The 17,200-nt window shown below is 38.3% G+C and overlaps 2 protein-coding genes across 5 annotated transcripts; one reads left to right on the forward strand and one right to left on the reverse strand.

The window, feature by feature from the left end:
- Positions 1–2,244: 2,244 nt before the first annotated feature.
- Positions 2,245–12,553, reverse strand: LOC110840975 (nuclear RNA export factor 1-like). 4 transcript variants are annotated; one of them, XM_087361330.1, is made up of 3 exons: positions 12,434–12,553; positions 7,298–8,035; positions 2,245–3,948 (listed from the first exon to the last, which is right to left on the reverse strand). In XM_087361330.1, the coding sequence occupies exons 2-3, from the start codon at positions 7,605–7,607 to the stop codon at positions 2,363–2,365; spliced, it is 1,896 nt and encodes a 631-aa protein (XP_087217456.1). In that variant the 5' UTR covers positions 7,608–8,035; positions 12,434–12,553; the 3' UTR covers positions 2,245–2,362. The 4 variants fall into 4 exon arrangements, with proteins under 4 accessions (XP_087217456.1, XP_087217455.1, XP_087217457.1 ...); XM_087361329.1 differs by lacking the exon at positions 12,434–12,553 and adding an exon at positions 11,988–12,399; XM_087361331.1 differs by lacking the exon at positions 12,434–12,553 and adding an exon at positions 11,988–12,399 and having other exon boundaries at positions 4,951–8,035.
- Positions 12,554–12,592: 39 nt separating this feature from the next.
- Positions 12,593–15,569, forward strand: LOC110838012 (nuclear RNA export factor 1). Its single transcript, XM_087361328.1, has 2 exons — positions 12,593–13,388; positions 13,867–15,569. The coding sequence occupies exons 1-2, from the start codon at positions 12,773–12,775 to the stop codon at positions 15,450–15,452; spliced, it is 2,202 nt and encodes a 733-aa protein (XP_087217454.1). The 5' UTR covers positions 12,593–12,772; the 3' UTR covers positions 15,453–15,569.
- The last annotated feature ends 1,631 nt before the right edge of the window (positions 15,570–17,200 follow it).

A 17,200-nucleotide genomic window follows, 5' to 3' on the forward strand; every position in this document is an offset into this window, starting at 1 on the left:
AAATTTGTTCTTTTGGGTAAAGAAATTACATAAAATAAGATCACAGACCCCCAAAACTGTCCTGGTTTCGAGTCTTTGGGATGCTGTTGATTGTAGAGATAATTTTTACTATCGTATTTAACAACACGTTTAATGATTAGGCTTATAAGCCTTGGGGAAATGAACATTGATAACAAATGCAAGCATTTGTCTAATGCTCCTGCACTAATACTGCGGGCACTCTGCTAGAAACAAATCGCCTAAGCGTTTCTAACATTTCAGTAAGACTTATTTTAAGGGCAACCACAGATAAGAGAGCGTTTTGCCAACTTTACGCGACTTATCGGTATGTTACTATCACTAATTCACACTCTCCAAATATTATTTGGTGCAGTTTTGTAGAGCTTCCTGCTTCGTTCCTCGTAGGTACAGATATTCGCTTAATCGCCGGGTTTCCGATCATCCTCAATCTGCGTTCTCCCAGTAGTTTGAGAGACAACTTTCACGTCCGTACATGACAACCAGTAAAATTGTAATTTTGTATACGTAATCTTCACATTATTAGATAGCAAATGGAAAGACAAAAAACTTTCAGCTGCATGATAGCAAGGAAGCTGTAATTTTGTCCTGAATACACTTCTGATTTAATATTGTCATTTTTTAAGTTTGAACTTTGCCACATTTTCAAAGGATTTCCTACCAGCAGCTTGTTACGACCCAGGGAAAAATAACCGCAGGTTATTCTTATTCATAATACATGGCAGAATGACTGGTCTGTTTGAAATTTCAGTTTAAAATTTACTTCAAGCATGTTTTTCATTGTAGTACATTTTTCGTCACTCCTGTGTGTAAGTGATGAAACAGAAAAGTATTCTGCATCTGTATAGCTGCTAGTTTCATGTATGCATATACTCCACAATTTGTTAATTGGAGGCTGGCATTATTACTGGAAATTATGGAACAGTCACTGATGTATATAGTATTTGCACACTCTGTGCAACAAAAATCTAGTGCTCGAAAGCATACAGCTGCCGTAAGTTCCGCTAATATTTGTCAATATATAGCTTGTCTGTATCTCCCATTAATTATGTTTATTTATGCCACATGCCTGTTGAGCAAAGAGACCGGCATGTCGCCTCATTTGAAGAAAATGTGGATTAATACTAATGGCTATTCTAGGACGTGACCAAGTCCCACAGCAGATTGGAGGTGATGAACGTACTTCGCTTCGCCTTCAACATTCTCCAGGAGTGAGTTGAGAATCTGATTGCGTCTGTACTGAGATGAGATGACTGTCTGTGTTGAACCTCGGGGATTCTGGGTATCCTTTTACAGATTTCATGCCTTAAAAATGGGACTTTTCAGGGCTAGGATACTAATTTGTATTTTGTATACAACGTAGTAGTCATTATCTGGTTGTCTTGAACATTTAAAGAGAACCATCTGAAGATGGCCAATTAAGGACGAAACATGCAGTGGATTCTTAATAAACATTAAAATTATAATCACAAATCTTTCCGTAGATGGACCATCAACCCAATGTTCAACACACAACAGGATGCAACTCTTAAAACTACATGTGACATGTTCTGTGAAGTTTAATTGAAGGTTTTCAAGTTCAAGCATTTATTCATGTTTACAAATTTAAAACCCCATTTAATGTGTAAAAGTGCTTTTGTAAGGCAACATGAGCCTGCCTACGGAATGTTAAATTGTGTCTGGCTTATATATGTAGTAGCTTGAAAGTACACATGGGAGGTAGGAAATCAGCTCACTTATCCAGTTTCAGAGGTCCTTGCTGCCTCCACTATCAGGGCGATGATGATGGAAGAAGCATGGACCTCTGAAATGGCAGTAAACTTCTACCAGGCTACACAGCGCAACAACACTGAAGACAGAAATCTTCATATTTAAAATTTACTGTCCACAGGCTTATATCACAAACTTGCCCAATTCCTTCTTTTATGTTTCCAGCCTCAGATGAAAGTTCATTTACATGTCTAAAAGTCTCTTAAAACCCTTGAGAATTAGCCCGACAACTTTAGGTTTCACCATACTGACCCTAGTGGTATAGTTACCAACATCGCAGATGCCAAAAAGTGGAAGTTCCCAAAGTTAGTAACAGAAAAATGGGGGTTGCACGTAGGCAGGATAACTGATCTCCTCAGTGAGGACAGTGACACATAACGCACCAGTCCTTGCTCCTTTGTAGGGTGGTGGTTCATAGGGTAACATTAGTTTATTCAATAATGACACAAATAAGAATAAGGAAAACCATAACATTTAATGTATCAATTCACAATTTTTCACATGTATATTGAGACATACAGTAGACTGAAAAATGCCCTTTCATAAGTTAACAAATAATTTTCTGATGAAAGATTCACTTAACAAAAGCTTCTGCTGGTATTGTCCCTTGCTTACTCATTACAATTAACATATATATCGTTTGCTGAATATCCCAGTTGCCTTCATGAAGACACTTTCGTGCCCACTGCATATTCATTCCAGTCTGAGCAGCAAGACCATCTACCATCCGCTGCTTCATTCCATCATCTATAAGTTCAACCTGACGAGATGCTGCAACTGTAACCCGTGTGGTTGACGGTAACATTTCAGCTGGCCCTGAAGTTCTCAGTCCCACCTCAGTTTGGTTGTCCGTCGCGCATGTCACAGAGAGCTCCTCGTTCATTATGCAGTGACCTTGGCCATGAGGCACAATGACCAGGTCCCTGCTGAATGACCTAAGAAGTTGTTTTCCTGTGGGTCCTAGTTCCCAAAATAAGCCAGTCAGTGACATCAGAATCACCTGTGGTGTGAAAACTTTGAGGTTCGTGACAAATGAATTTGGAACATGCTGCGTCTTTGGCACCTTGGAAAGACAGGCGATAATATCCCTTTTCCCATGATACGATGACTTCTGTCCTCTACTGTCATCTTTCACACTAAGAAAATTCAGGCTCTCTGTGACATGTTTTACAAACTCAGAAGTGTTTTCAGAACTCTGATCCTGCACATAAGTTGATGTCAGTGACAACATGGAATTTTCAAGATAAGCACCGGCCAGTTGTTCCCTGTTATTATTATCATAAAGTTGGTAGTACGCTGCCAGGAACCGATGGACGAAGCTTCTGCCTTCTTCTGGACACGAGTAGTTCTCATTAATTGTTGGCATCTGTAGGGGTTCACTAACATCAGGCTTGATCGGTGGTGACAGTTCAACTCCGTCAAGCTTCAACAGTTTTGGAAACCTCTTCTTCACGTCACGTATATATGCGTTGTGGTCTTGATATTTGTCTCGGAGAGGATTTCCATTCAGCATTAGGTCTTCTAGGGGCAGGCTCTCTAAACAGTCCAGTTGTTGCAAATCCTGTATCCTGTTTCTTCCAATGCGAAGGACTTTGAGGTTAGGTAATTTGATAGAAAGAACACTGAGGTCATGAAGCGAGTGCAGGTTGTTGTCTGACAAATAAAGTGCTTCCAGGTCATGAACACACTCCACAATGATATCCAGTACTACCAACATCACTGCGGGTATGAACAATGGTAAAGCGTAATTGTCAATTAGATCTGGATCTGTGTGGAAGTGCGTCAGGTCTAGGGCTTTTAGGTTAACATCGTAATGCTTAGCCACCACTGTCCTTATTTTGTCCGTTGTAGTAGAATCGATCACCACATATGGTAATCCAGGCCTCACTAATACCAACAGCATATATCCAGTCATAGTTGTAATTTTCTTGTTAACACTGGCCAACTTTTCTGCAACTTTGAAATCGTCAACAAAAAATGAAGAATCTCTTCCTCGAACTTTGTAACTGAGTGGAATGAATACTGTTGGTGCAATCTTGGCCATTAATGTATTCACTATGTAGTCCTTGCTGTATTTGCCTCCATATGGAATTGTTACGTTGAACCATAATGCATCCATTTCCAGAGGTCTTTTTTGTCTGACCTGTGATGGTGCATTACCTGAAAAGAGTAGATTGAAGTATTAGTAATAACACCTATTCATATTGGGGGATTATAAAGCATGGAGCTCCTCAGGGTACAATGTACTTGGTCCTCTGCTTTTCCCCGTACATATCAATGATTTACCACTAACCACAACCCTCACTCTAAACCCATACTTTTCTCAGATGATACTAATATTATTGTTTCACATAAAGAAATTGACTGTTTCTAAATTCTGCAGGAATTATGTCTTTGCTAGGTTGAATAAGTGGATTGCAAACAATAAACTCACATTAAATTTTGACAAAATAAATTTCATGAAATATATTCTACTACCAACAATGACTGTACACATACACATTTTATTACATTCCATGGATCCATAAGGTAGTCAGATGACAGTAGGATGTGGAAAAAGTCATTATAATAATAATAATAATAATAATGCAAACAAAGGATTCACCTAAAGAAATAATAAGTTAAAATTAGAGCTACCCATTACACACTTATCTTCACTGACAGTGTACTAACATCATCCTACTTCAAGTTCGGCTGCCAGTTCTACGAACAGACCGACGGTGTGGCTATGGGTTCCCCACTATCACCTGTCATCGCCAATTTCTTCATGGAGCATTTTGAAGAAATGGCAGTGGACAGGGCGACCCTCAAGCCCCTCTGTTGCTTCCATTACGTGAACGACACGTTTGTCATCTAGCCCCACGGTCGTGGCAAGCTCGCGGAGTTCCTCAACCATCTTAACAGCATTCACGAGAGCATCCAGTTCACCATGGAGACAGAAAAGGACGGCCATCTCCCATTTCTTGACATAGATATCCACCGGAAACCTGATGGCTCATTAGGTCACAAGGTTTACCGGAAACCAACCCATACCTACCTTTACCTCAATTCCAATTCCCATCACCACCCGTCCAACAAACAGGCCGTACTTTCGACCCTGGTGCACAGGGCTAAGGCCCTTTGTGACCACGAGAGCATACAGGGTGAACTGGAGATACTCACCACCACCTTCAAGAAAAACTGATACAGCAACCAACAGATCCAGAGATCCTCAATCCACCGCCTCCTGAAAAACCAGCCTCGGTTGCCTTCCTGCCCTACGTTGGGGCGACCTTCAACCACATAAGCGGGCTGCTGGCCAGGCACAACATCAAGTCTGTTGGTCTTCCACCAAAGAAAATTCCCAGTTTTCTCCGGCCGGTCAAGGACGACCTAGGACTGAAGACCCCTGACGTATACAGCGTTCCCTGCGAATGCGGCAAAGTCTACATTGGCCAGACAGGCCATTCCGTTGAGGCCAGGGTCAGGGAGCACATTCGGCTCGGGCTGCCCGGAAAGTCTGCGTTTGCTGAACATCGCTTCAACATGGGACACCACGTACAGCTCGGAGGCACTTCGTTCCTCTCCTCAAAAACCGGCTACATGGATTGGATAATCAGGGAAGACATCGAGATGGAATTACATCCCGACAACTTCAACAGGGAAGATGGACTTCACCTGAGCCGGTACTGGAAGCCTCTTATTCACACTCTTCGAGTGCAAAAGCATTTTTTGGTTAATAGATTTAAGCACATTGTCTGTTAGCTTGAAGGCCGCATCTTCAGTGGATGCACCTTTCCTGAAGCCAAATTGTTCGGGACCAATATGTTGTTAGTATGCATATGATGACTTAATCTATTGTACATAATCTTCTCATGCACATTAGAAAAAGTAGTTAAAAGTGAAATTGGCCTGTAATTTGTCACACTAGTTTTGTCACCTTTCTTGTACAGTGGTCTTACTACTGATATTTTAAGGCAAATGTGGATTAATGGATGACTAATTAAACCTGAACAAGCTTTCAAAATTGTACTTGTTATTTCATCACAATCTGACAAGTTTTCTTGATTTGAGGTTATGTATTATACTTTTCATATGTTTCAGTGACTGGAACAATCTTAATACCAGGTAATTTTACAGGAAATGCAGCTTTTGAGAATGAAACAGCATATTCTGCCCTGTTTGATATAAATTTATGCTTTCAGTAATTGTTAGAAAAAACTTGTTGAAGGCATTAGCCACTTTTCCAGGATCCTTTACTTTTTCATTGTTTATTAGAAGAGATGGCATCTGTTCTGATAAATGTATTTTTCCTGTCTCCCTTTTTATTATATTCCACGTTGTTTTTATTTTATTGTCTGATTTTGCTATAAGTCTACTGTAATGCTGCATTTTAGCCTCTGTTATAACATTGTTCAGAATTTTACAATACTTAACATAAAATGCTCTTGCGTTTGGGTCATCACTGTTCCTACTGTAGATAAACATACTCCTTCTATGCTTCCAAGATACTTTTATTCCTTGCGTAATCCAGTCATTCTTTATTTTGCCTGTACTTTCATATGTAATAGGAAAACTAGCTTCAAAAATATTTATAAAAGAACTGAAAAATGAGTTAAACTTTTTGTTGGTATCATTGACTTCATAAACAGATTCCAATGTTTCATTCTTCAGAAGAAGCTGAAACTGCATGATTGTTTCATTATTGACTTTTATTTTCTTCTGCTACAAAGGTATCAAGTTAGTATCTGCAACAATATTATTAATCTTAATGTGCTGGACATCGTGGTCTGAAGACCATTTATTATGGAAGGAGAAGAAGTTGAGCTAAGTCTTGTTCTATCCACAATCCATGTAGCGGGTGTGAGGATAAGACAATCGAAGAAGTATAAACAACCAAGTTTCTTAACCTACAAATTGACAGTAACTTAAAGTTCGAAAAACATATTCATTACATTATCCCTAATCTTTGCCAGCATGCTTCTACTTAAATTGTTCTTTGCAGTAGGAGGAGTGAGACAGGAGATGCTATTTTTAGATGATACAGATACAATCTTCACGTGCAAACACTAACCTTAGCAAATACCAAAAAGGTGTTTACTGTATTGTAACTAATCTATTCAGAAATCTTAAAACCTTGCATAATGTGTAGTGTATTTAAATATAAAGTATGTATACAAACAAAACTGTTTACATACTTTCTATTCAGAAATTTTCCCCTATAGAAAGTCTGAATCATGGTACAAGAAGTTGAAGCATCTCCTATCTCAAGCCTACTCCATAGAAAAATTTATTTCAACCAACAATTCTCAGCTGTTACAAACACATGTAAGCAAACGTGGTTATTTTTCTAGTGTAATTATTTTGATGGTAATGTTGTAATTGACTCCAAATTACTGTCATAACTATGTAATTTATATTTGTATTAGAAACAAGTATTCTGTTTGTGCTATGACATTTTCTACATCCTTGGCCCAGACCTATGAAGGATCTATGGAATGTAAATAAATTATATTCTGTTATGATGTACCTCTGTAACCAGAAACCATCCTTCCAATTCTGCTTCCTCTGTAACCGGAACTTGCTGTCTGATTACGGCATCTCCCAACATATGGGTTGAATCGTCGAGAACGTTTTTCACTTTCTGGTGTGCTCATCTCAACATCGTCTTGATAGATAATGGAACAGGGAGCCACTTTCAAAACTGAATTTGTACGCCTTTCATTGTGGTTACGCTCTGAATTAAAACGTCCTCTTCGCATGCCGTTAGTTTTCACACGCAAATCTTGTGTAGAAACGGATGTGCGTACCGATCGTCTTGGTCCTTTCGAATTCCACATTCTTTTAAGGTTATTGCAGTTCTGTAGTATAATAATAAAGTTTTCAAACTTTATTTCTTCAAAATGCAGAAAATATTTTAGGAGCGGCACTGTCAAACACCAGATCCTCCAACACACGCAATCAGACTGTTTGTTTATACGATAAACAACAATGACCAAGCAATAGCATTGCGCAACAATGAAGAAACCATTGTAAGAAACTGATTGTTGCGCAATCTGCGTAGATGCGACCTTGAGGCGGAAAGAAAGAATTTGCCGCCAGTCTGCGCCACTGTCTTCATAACACGATTTTGTTTACAGCTGTGTGAAGATTTTTTAGTTTGTCGTGTAGTGCCATCATAATAAGTTCGTTATTTGTGGTTAAGAACGGAAATATGTACAATACGAAATTGCTATCGTGTTTTGGTGATTTAAAACGAGTGCAGCACCTAAAAACAAACACATTTTTTTCTCAAACTCTGGAACAAAACATGGAGTTCCCCAAGGGTCAATTTTTGGGCCCTTGCTTTTTATAATATACATAAATGACCTTCCTCCAACAATAAAAACAATAAATACTTTAACAGAGCCCATAATATTTCCTGATGACACAAGTGTCTTAATTTCTAATAAAAATTTTGATGATTTCTGTTCAATATCAAACATAGTTCTGTCTCATATGAGTAAATGGTTTACTGCTAACAAGCTGGCCCCAAATCTAGATAAAACGAATATAATAAAATTTATAACAAATAACTCACCACAAAATGATTTAAGTATTGGTTATAATGGGAAGTATATACAAGAGTCAATAAATAGAAAATTCTTGGGTTTGAAAATTGATAATCACCTAAATTGGACTAATCATATTGATGAACTGATACCTAAGTTAAGTGGCGCATGTTATGCAGTTAGATCTCTGTTGCATGTTAGCAACACAGACACACTCAGATCAGAATATTTTGCCTATTTTCACTCGTTAATGAAGTATGGAATAATTTTGGGGGGAAATTCATCAAACATCAAAAAGATATTCACTTTACAAAAGAAAAGTATTAGATTATTGGCTGGTGTAAAACCTAGAAATTCATGCAGGAGTCTATTTAAGAGATTAGAAATCTTAGCTCTACCTTGTGAATACATATTCTCATTAATGAACTTTATTGTAAATAACCAAGAACTCATTCAAACTAATTCTGCTGTACACAGTGTCAACACAAGGAATAAAAGTCAGCTTCATAGACCAATTGCCAACCTCTCATGTTTTCAGAAGAGTGCATATTATGCAGGGATCAAAATCTTCAACAGTCTACCATCAAATCTCACAAGTCTTGTAAATAAAAAGGCACAATTTAAACCAGCATTGAAAAGATACTTAATTACACACTCCTTTTACTCTGTCGATGAATTTCTAATGTTTACAAGTAAGTCGTAATTTATCTATTGTATATAATGGGTGGATTTATTTGTAACTTATCTCTACTTCATGTGAACACTTTGTTTGTATTTTTGTGACATTTATATAATAGTATGACTTGTACTTGTATAACATGTATTGTATTATTATCACTTATTCTACATCCTATTGTCATCTGACTAACTTATGGATCCATGGAATGTAATAAAGATGTATGTATGTACATCATTATTGAGGTGACTATGTTTTTATTGTCTTTCCGATATCCCTGTTGGTTCCTATTTTACGAACTCTCAGAATGTCAGTCAAGAATATGGGTCGCTACGAATCGTGTTTACGTAAATGCAGACTGCATGGAATTCACCATGTCTTAATTTGTGGTGCAGAAGATCCCAGGTTCTTCCAGTGTGCAATATGATGAAATAATATGAAACGTTATATTAATAAATGTTATTTCTGCTAGTGGACATTAGGTCACAGATTAAAAAAGGAAATAGCACAGATCATTCTTCAACAGACGGCACAGTGAAGACAGGCAGAGTTATTTTGCAGTGCCTTGGACATTGGAATTTTGTTACATTGGTATGTACATCTTGTGGTCAGAGAGAGATCAAGGTGAGTTTGAATTTAGTTGCATTATTTTTGTGTTTATTTTCTGATATGCTTATATTGAGGTGACGGATATTGCTATATGTAGGCCTACTCAAAGTCGTTTTTCGTGTTTGAAATTAACAGCAGACGCATGTGCCTAGAATCCTCTCTCCTTGTGTATATTCTGTGTTCCATCTCGAGATGTCAAATGGAGCAACATATTACACACACTTAAAAATGAGAATATAAGAATTGTAGGAATAATTCAGATGTGAGACGACACTAGAGGGTTATAAAACAATTACTTCTACAAGGATCAGTTTTTGAGAAAATTATGAATAACATATTGCTGGTTGTGTTAATATTTCTAGGTTATAATTAATTTTAAAAAGTATGAAGTTGAGGCACGCCTAGGTTTTTTTAAACCATTAAAGGGAAGGCAGATTTATCCCCGATACTTAAATCGGCACATAAAAGTTATGATGGCTCAGTGAATGGTGTTGCTTCCACCTCACAATATCTCAAAGAATGTGCCAACACCACAGTTAATAATGTAGATGTAACTAAGCCATGGTTTTGTTTGATGTGTAAACAGGCCAGGTTAGTTAGGGAACAGGAGGAAACCATTTTGGGTATGTGGAGGGAGTTGGCTTTGGCATATGATCAGATTGCTAGTTTGAAAGTTGATAATAGCTCTACTATTAAATATAACTATTCGTCCACTCTTTGGGCTAAAGTTAAGGCCAAATCACAGCACAGAAACAAAAGTCTTTTCTCCAGTTCAGTGTTAAAACTTTTCCGTGAAACTGAGCAACAAATTTGAGGCTTTGACTGTGTTGGAACCTTCAGGTGTTGCTTAGTTAAAGAAAAAAGTTGCAAAACCAATTGTTAAGAATAAAACATGTAAGAAGGTCCTGCTTTTAGGCAGTAGTCATGGTAGGGGACCTGTGAATGTCTTCACTTGGTCCTAGGGGATGAATATATGGTTACAAATATATTCAAACCCAATGCTACACTTGGCAATGTTGTTGGGGAACTTGAAACACTAAGAAAAAATTTCACTAAGGATGATAATGTAATTATAGTGGGAGGACCGGGAAATAGCCTTGACAGGGACCTAAATTACAAGATTGAAAATGATATGGACAGCATTGCCAGAAACAGCTTACATACTAATGCGGACAGATCACACATTGGATTAATTGATGTGTCATCTGTGAAGAGGTATGACCACACCAGACATGGATTTCACCTGAATTCAAGGGGTAAGGAGAAGCTTGTGCAAATCATTGCCAATGAGATTAGGAGCAAACCAAATACTGGTAAGATTCCTGTAATAACTGGTGTAAGACCTAAGCCTTTTTTAGGTTAAGGCCCAAATGTATCACGAAATTCCTGAAAGATATCTAAGTCGCTGTAGATAAGCCAGTCCTAAATTTAGATCACAATCAAAATAAAAATTTCCTGGTTTTCCATCAGAACATTAGAGGACTTTCCCCCAAAACTGAAGAATTGATAATTTCTCTTAAAAATGCCCAGTTACCACATATTCTTTGTCTAATTGAACATCATTTGAAAGCACCAGATATCTTGCAGGTAAGACAATTACACACTAGTGAGTAGTTTTTGCATGAATAATTTAGCTAGAAGAGGAGTGAGTATATTTGTTAAAAATAATCTGAAATTTAGCCAGATAGAGCCAGTGCAATTTTGCAAGGAGCAGGACATTGAATGCTGTGCTGTACAATTTGATACAAAATTTTCTAAATTATGTGTTTTAGCAATATACAGAGCACCAACAGGTGACTTTGAAACATTTATTAACAGGTTAAACAGCATTATGGACTACCTCTACAAACCAAAAACGGAATTTGTCATCTGTGGGGATATAAATATTGACTATCTCTCTGGAAGCTGCCGTAAGCAATGTCTAAATTCTCTTTTAGCAACCTTTAATCTTACACCTACAGTTAGCTTTCCCACAAGAATTCAAAATAGCTCCATCTCTGCCATTGATAATATTTTTGTAGATATTTATAGGTTAGAACACATTTCCATTTAACCGGTAATAAATGGGCTATTTGATCATGATGCTCAACTATTAGTTATAAAAAACATAAACCTTATTTCTAACTTTCGCAATGATAAGAAGGTAACTAGAGTGATAAATGAAGTCACTTTAAATGAATTTATACAACATCTCAGTAGTGAATATTGGGAATTATTACTCAGTGGTGGTGATATGGATTCGAAGTTCAATTCTTTTCTAAACATCTTTTTAAGCATATTTGCAAAAACGTTTTCCTACCAAGACAGAGAAAAAATTGTCTGAAACCAATGTATGGTTAACTAAACGCATCAAAACATCACGTAAATATAAGCATGCTCTTTACCTTAGTAGCAGGTCCAGTAATAACCCACTATTGAAGCAACACTATAGAATGGATGGATGCATTATGGTTCAAAGTAACAATTCCATACGGAGGCAAATACAGCAAAGACTACATCCTGAATACATTAATGGCCAAGATTGCACCAACAGTATTCATTCCACTAAGTTACAAAGTTCGAGGAACAGATTCTTCATTTTTTGTTGACGATTTCAAAGTTGCAGAAACGTTGGCCAGTTTTAACAAGAAAATTACAACTATGACTGGATATATGCTGTTGGTATTAGTGAGGCCTGGATTACCATATGTGGTGATTGATTCTACTGCAACGGACAAAATAAGGACAGTGGTGGCTAAGCGTTACGATGTTAACCTAAAAGCCCTAGAACTGACGCACTTCCACACAGATCCAGATCTAATTGACAATTACGCTTTACCATTGTTCATACCCGCAGTGATGTTGGTAGTACTGGATATCATTGTGGAGTGTGTTCATGACCTGGAAAAACTTTATTTGTCAGACAACAAACTGCACTCGCTTGATGACCTCAGTGTTCTTTTTATCAAATTACCCAACCGCAAAGTCCTTCACATTGGAAGAAACAGGATACAGGATTTGCAACAACTGGTCTGTTTAGAGAGCCTGCCCCTAGAAGACCTAATGCTGAATGGAAATCCTCTCCGAGACAAATATCAAGACCACAACGCATATATACGTGACGTGAAGAAGAGGTTTCCAAACCTGTTGAAGCTTGACGGAGTTGAACTGTCACCACCGATCAAGCCTGATGTTAGTGAACCCCTACAGATGCCAACAATTAATGAGAACTACTCGTGTCCAAATTCTTTCTTTCCGCCTCAAGGTCGCATCTACGCACATTGCGCAACAGTCAGTTTCTTACAATCGTTTCTTCATTGTTGCGCAATGCTGTTGTTTCCTGATTGTTGTTTATCGTATAAAGAAACAGTCTGATTGCGTGTGTTGGAGGATCTGGTGTTTGACAGTGACGCTCCTAAAATGTTTTCTGCATTTTGAAGAAATAAAGTTTGAAAACTTTATTATTATAATACAGAACTGCAATAACCTTAAAAGAATGTGGAATTCGAAACGACCAGCACGATCGGTACGAACATCCGATTCTACACAAGATTTGCCTGTGAATCTTAAGGTCATGCGAAGAGGACGTTTTAATTCAGAGCGTAACCACAATGAAAGGCATACAAATTCAGTTTTGAAAGTGGCTACCTGTTCCATTATCTGTCAAGACTATGTTGAGATGAGCACACCAGAAAGTGAGAAACGTTCTCGACGATTCAACCCATATGTTTGGAGATGCCGTAATCAGACAGCAAGTTCCGGTTACAGAGGAAGCAGAATTGGAAGGATGGTTTCTGGTTACAGAGGTACATCATAACAGAATATAATTTATTTACATTTCATAGATCCTTCATAGGTCTGGGCCAAGGATGTGGAAAATGTCATAGCACAAACAGAATACTTGTTTCTAATACAAATATAAATTACATAGTTATGACAGTAATTTGGAGTCAATTACAACATTACCATCAAAATAATTACACTAGAAATTTGTTTTGTCAAAATTTAATGTGAGTTTATTGTTTGCAATCCACTTATTCAACCTAGCAAAAACATAATTCCTGCAGAATTTAGAAACAGTCAATTTCTTTATGTGAAACAATAATATTAGTATCATCTGAGAAAAGAATGGGTTTAGAGTGAGGGTTATGGTTAGTGGTAAATCATTGATATGTACGGGGAAAAGCAGAGGACCAAGTATATTGTACCCTGAGGAGCTCCATGCTTTATAATCCCCCAATATGAATAGGTGTTATTACTAATACTTCAATCTACTCTTTTCAGATAATACACCATCACAGGTCAGACAAAAAAGACCTCTGGAAATGGATGCATTATGGTTCAACATAACAATTCCATATGGAGGCAAATACAGCAAGGACTACATAGTGAATACATTAATGGCCAAGATTGCACCAACAGTATTCATCCCACTCAGTTACAAAGTTCGAGGAAGAGATTCTTCATTTTTTGTTGACGATTTCAAAGTTGCAGAAAAGTTGGCCAGTGTTAACAAGAAAATCACAACTATGACTGGATATGTACTGTTGGTATTAGTGAGGCCTGGATTACCATATGTGGTAATTGATTCTGCAGCAAAGGACAAAATAAGGACAGTGGTGGCTAAGCGTTACGATGTTAACGTAAAAGCCCTAGACCTGACGCACTTCCACACAGATCCAGATCTAATTGACAATTACGCTTTACCATTGTTCATACCCGCAGTGATGTTGGTAGTACTGGATATCATTGTGGAGTGTGTTCATGACCTGGAAGCACTTTATTTGTCAGACAACAAACTGTACTCGCTTCATGACCTCAGTGTTCTTTCTATCAAATTACCTAAGCTCAAAGTCCTTCGCATTGGAAGAAACAGGATACAGGATTTGCAACAACTGGACTGTTTAGAGAGCCTGCCCCTAGAAGACCTAATGCTGAATGGAAATCCTCTCCGAGACAAATACCAAGACCACAACGCATATATACGTGACGTGAAGAAGAGGTTTCCAAAACTGTTGAAGCTTGACGGAGTTGAACTGTCACCACCGATCAAGCCTGATGTTAGTGAACCCCTACAGATGCCAACAATTAATGAGAACTACTCGTGTCCAGAAGAAGGCAGAAGCTTCGTCCATCGGTTCCTGGCAGCGTACTACCAACTTTATGATAATAATAACAGGGAACAACTGGCCGGTGCTTATCTTGACAATTCCATGTTGTCACTGACATCAACTTATGTGCAGGATCAGAGTTCTGAAAACACTTCTGAGTTTGTAAAACATGTCACAGAGAGCCTGAATTTTCTTAGTGTGAAAGATGACAGTAGAGGACAGAAGTCATCGTATCATGGGAAAAGGGATATTATCGCCTGTCTTTCCAAGCTGCCGAAGACGCAGCATGTTCCAAATTCATTTGTCACGAACCTCAAAGTTTTCACACCACAGGTGATTCTGATGTCACTGACTGGCTTATTTTGGGAACTAGGACCCACAGGAAAACAACTTCTTAGGTCATTCAGCAGGGACCTGGTCATTGTGCCTCATGGCCAAGGTCACTGCATAATGAACGAGGAGCTCTCTGTGACATGCGCAACGGACAACCAAACTGAGGTGGGACTGAGAACTTCAGGGCCAGCTGAAATGTTACCGTCAACCACACGGGTTACAGTTCCAGCATCTCGTCAGGTTGAACGTATAGATGATGGAATGAAGCAGCGGATGGTAGATGGTCTTGCTGCTCAGACTGGAATGAATATGCAGTGGGCACGAAAGTGTCTTCATGAAGGCAACTGGGATATTCAGCAAACGATATATATGTTAATTGTAATGAGTAAGCAAGGGACAATACCAGCAGAACCTTTTGTTAAGTGAATCTTTCATCAGAAAATTATTTGTTAACTTATGAAAGGGCATTTTTCAGTCTACTGTATGTCTCAATATACATGTGAAAAATTGTGAATTGATACATTAAATGTTATGTTTTCCTTATTCTTATATGTGTCATTATTGAAAAAACTAATGTTACCCTATGAACCACCACCCTACAAAGGAGCAAGGACTGGTGCGTCATGTGGCACTGTCCTCACTGAGGAGATCAGTTATCCTGCCTATGTGCAACCCCCATTTTTCTGTTACTAACTTTGGGATTCCCACTTTTTGGCATCTGCGATGTTGGTAACTATACCACTAGGGTCAGTATGGTGAAACCTAAAGTTGTCGGGCTAATTCTCAAGGGTTTTAAGAGACGTTTAGACATGTAAATGAACTTTCATCTGAGGCTGAAAACAAAGAAGAAGGAATTGGGCAAGTTTGTGATATAAGCCTGTGGACAGTAAATTTTAAATATGAAGATTTCTGTCTTCAGTGTTGTTGCGCTGTGTAGCCTGTGTTGTATACACACCTGGGTGGTGATATTGGAGGTGGGTAAGACGAGTGGTTGCCGTTAATTAATTAAAGATATGCTTCTAATAATATGAATATATATTTTACATGAATAATGCAATTGATTCTACACAATAGTTATACAATAATTACTTATGAACCCAATCTAAACATATAAACCTTATAACCCTAATATAATATATGAATAACCTATACTTAACTTATGACTTACTCATCTAGAACCAGTACCTAACTAATACTCTTTACAATATTCAGAAATATGTTAATACTTTATAATAAGTCTTGACTTGACTCTAATAACTTTTAAGTAAACTGAGAAACAAAAAGTGATTTAGTTCGGGGTCTTCTGGAAATGATGGGGAGGGTGGAGACGCTTCTCACCCCAATCAAAGGGATCCTATTTCTATGTGGTGGCTTCTTTCCCAGACAATGCCTTCTTCCTTTTGCCAACAACTGCCACAAATCCATCGTCGGAAGCAGCCGGGACAGCAACATCAGCATTCTTCCCAGTCGCAGACTTGAGTGGAAAGGTGCTGATATCAGAAACACTAGCAGACACAAAATGCTGACCATGCGAACAGGCGGCAGCCACTTCGCTGTAGGACTTCGCTGCTGGGGGCAGTGACCCATCAGATAAAGAGGGTCCAGAAGGTCTATCTGATAGCTTCTTTAGGTCCCTAATCTGCCTTTTCACAGTCCTTACAAATTCCTTAATACTACTGTACATACCTATTCCTTATTACTACCATGCCTTCTATCCCAGTGACAGTTCTAAATTCCTAATTTTGCACCTTATTTTGTACAGGAAATTCCCTACATTCCTGACCTCCGTGTCATTCGTAGTGCTTAAAATTTTCTTGAAGGCCAACTCTTCACAAACGGTAAACCACTTATTCCTCAGAAGCCGATCCTTCCACTTCCCCGTTTCCGTACACTTTAATAATATGTGAATCTTGTTCTCCTCTGCCCCGCATAACGAGCATATTCTTTCATCCATGCCCCCCATTCGCCCATCTCAGCTCACTCCGAACAGCTGTAAACAAAATCATGTGATGAAGACAGTGGCGCAGACTGGCGGTAAATACTTTCTTTACGCCTCAAGGTCGCAACTTTGCAGATTGCGCAACAATCAGTTTCTTACAATCGTTTCTTCATTGTTGCGCAATGCTATTGTTTGGTGATTGGTGTTTATCGTATAAAGAAACAGTCTGATCGCG

The sequence above is a fragment of the Zootermopsis nevadensis genome, unplaced genomic scaffold (assembly GCF_977971745.1).
Source record: "Zootermopsis nevadensis isolate Lab colony 2312 unplaced genomic scaffold, Znev_1.0 Znev_ptg000057l, whole genome shotgun sequence".
NCBI classification, from domain to species: domain Eukaryota; kingdom Metazoa; phylum Arthropoda; class Insecta; order Blattodea; family Termopsidae; genus Zootermopsis; species Zootermopsis nevadensis.

Bases quoted from the DNA above. Each gene is read 5' to 3' on its own strand.
- LOC110840975 (XM_087361330.1), bottom strand. From the start codon at position 7,607: ATGTGGAATTCGAAAGGACCAAGACGATCGGTACGCACATCCGTTTCT. The intron at 3,949-7,297 runs GTACATCATAAC...TACTCTTTTCAG, and splicing joins GATGGTTTCTGGTTACAGAG to GTAATGCACCATCACAGGTC.
- LOC110838012 (XM_087361328.1), top strand. From the start codon at position 12,773: ATGTTAGTGAACCCCTACAGATGCCAACAATTAATGAGAACTACTCGT. The intron at 13,389-13,866 runs GTACATCATAAC...TACTCTTTTCAG, and splicing joins GATGGTTTCTGGTTACAGAG to ATAATACACCATCACAGGTC.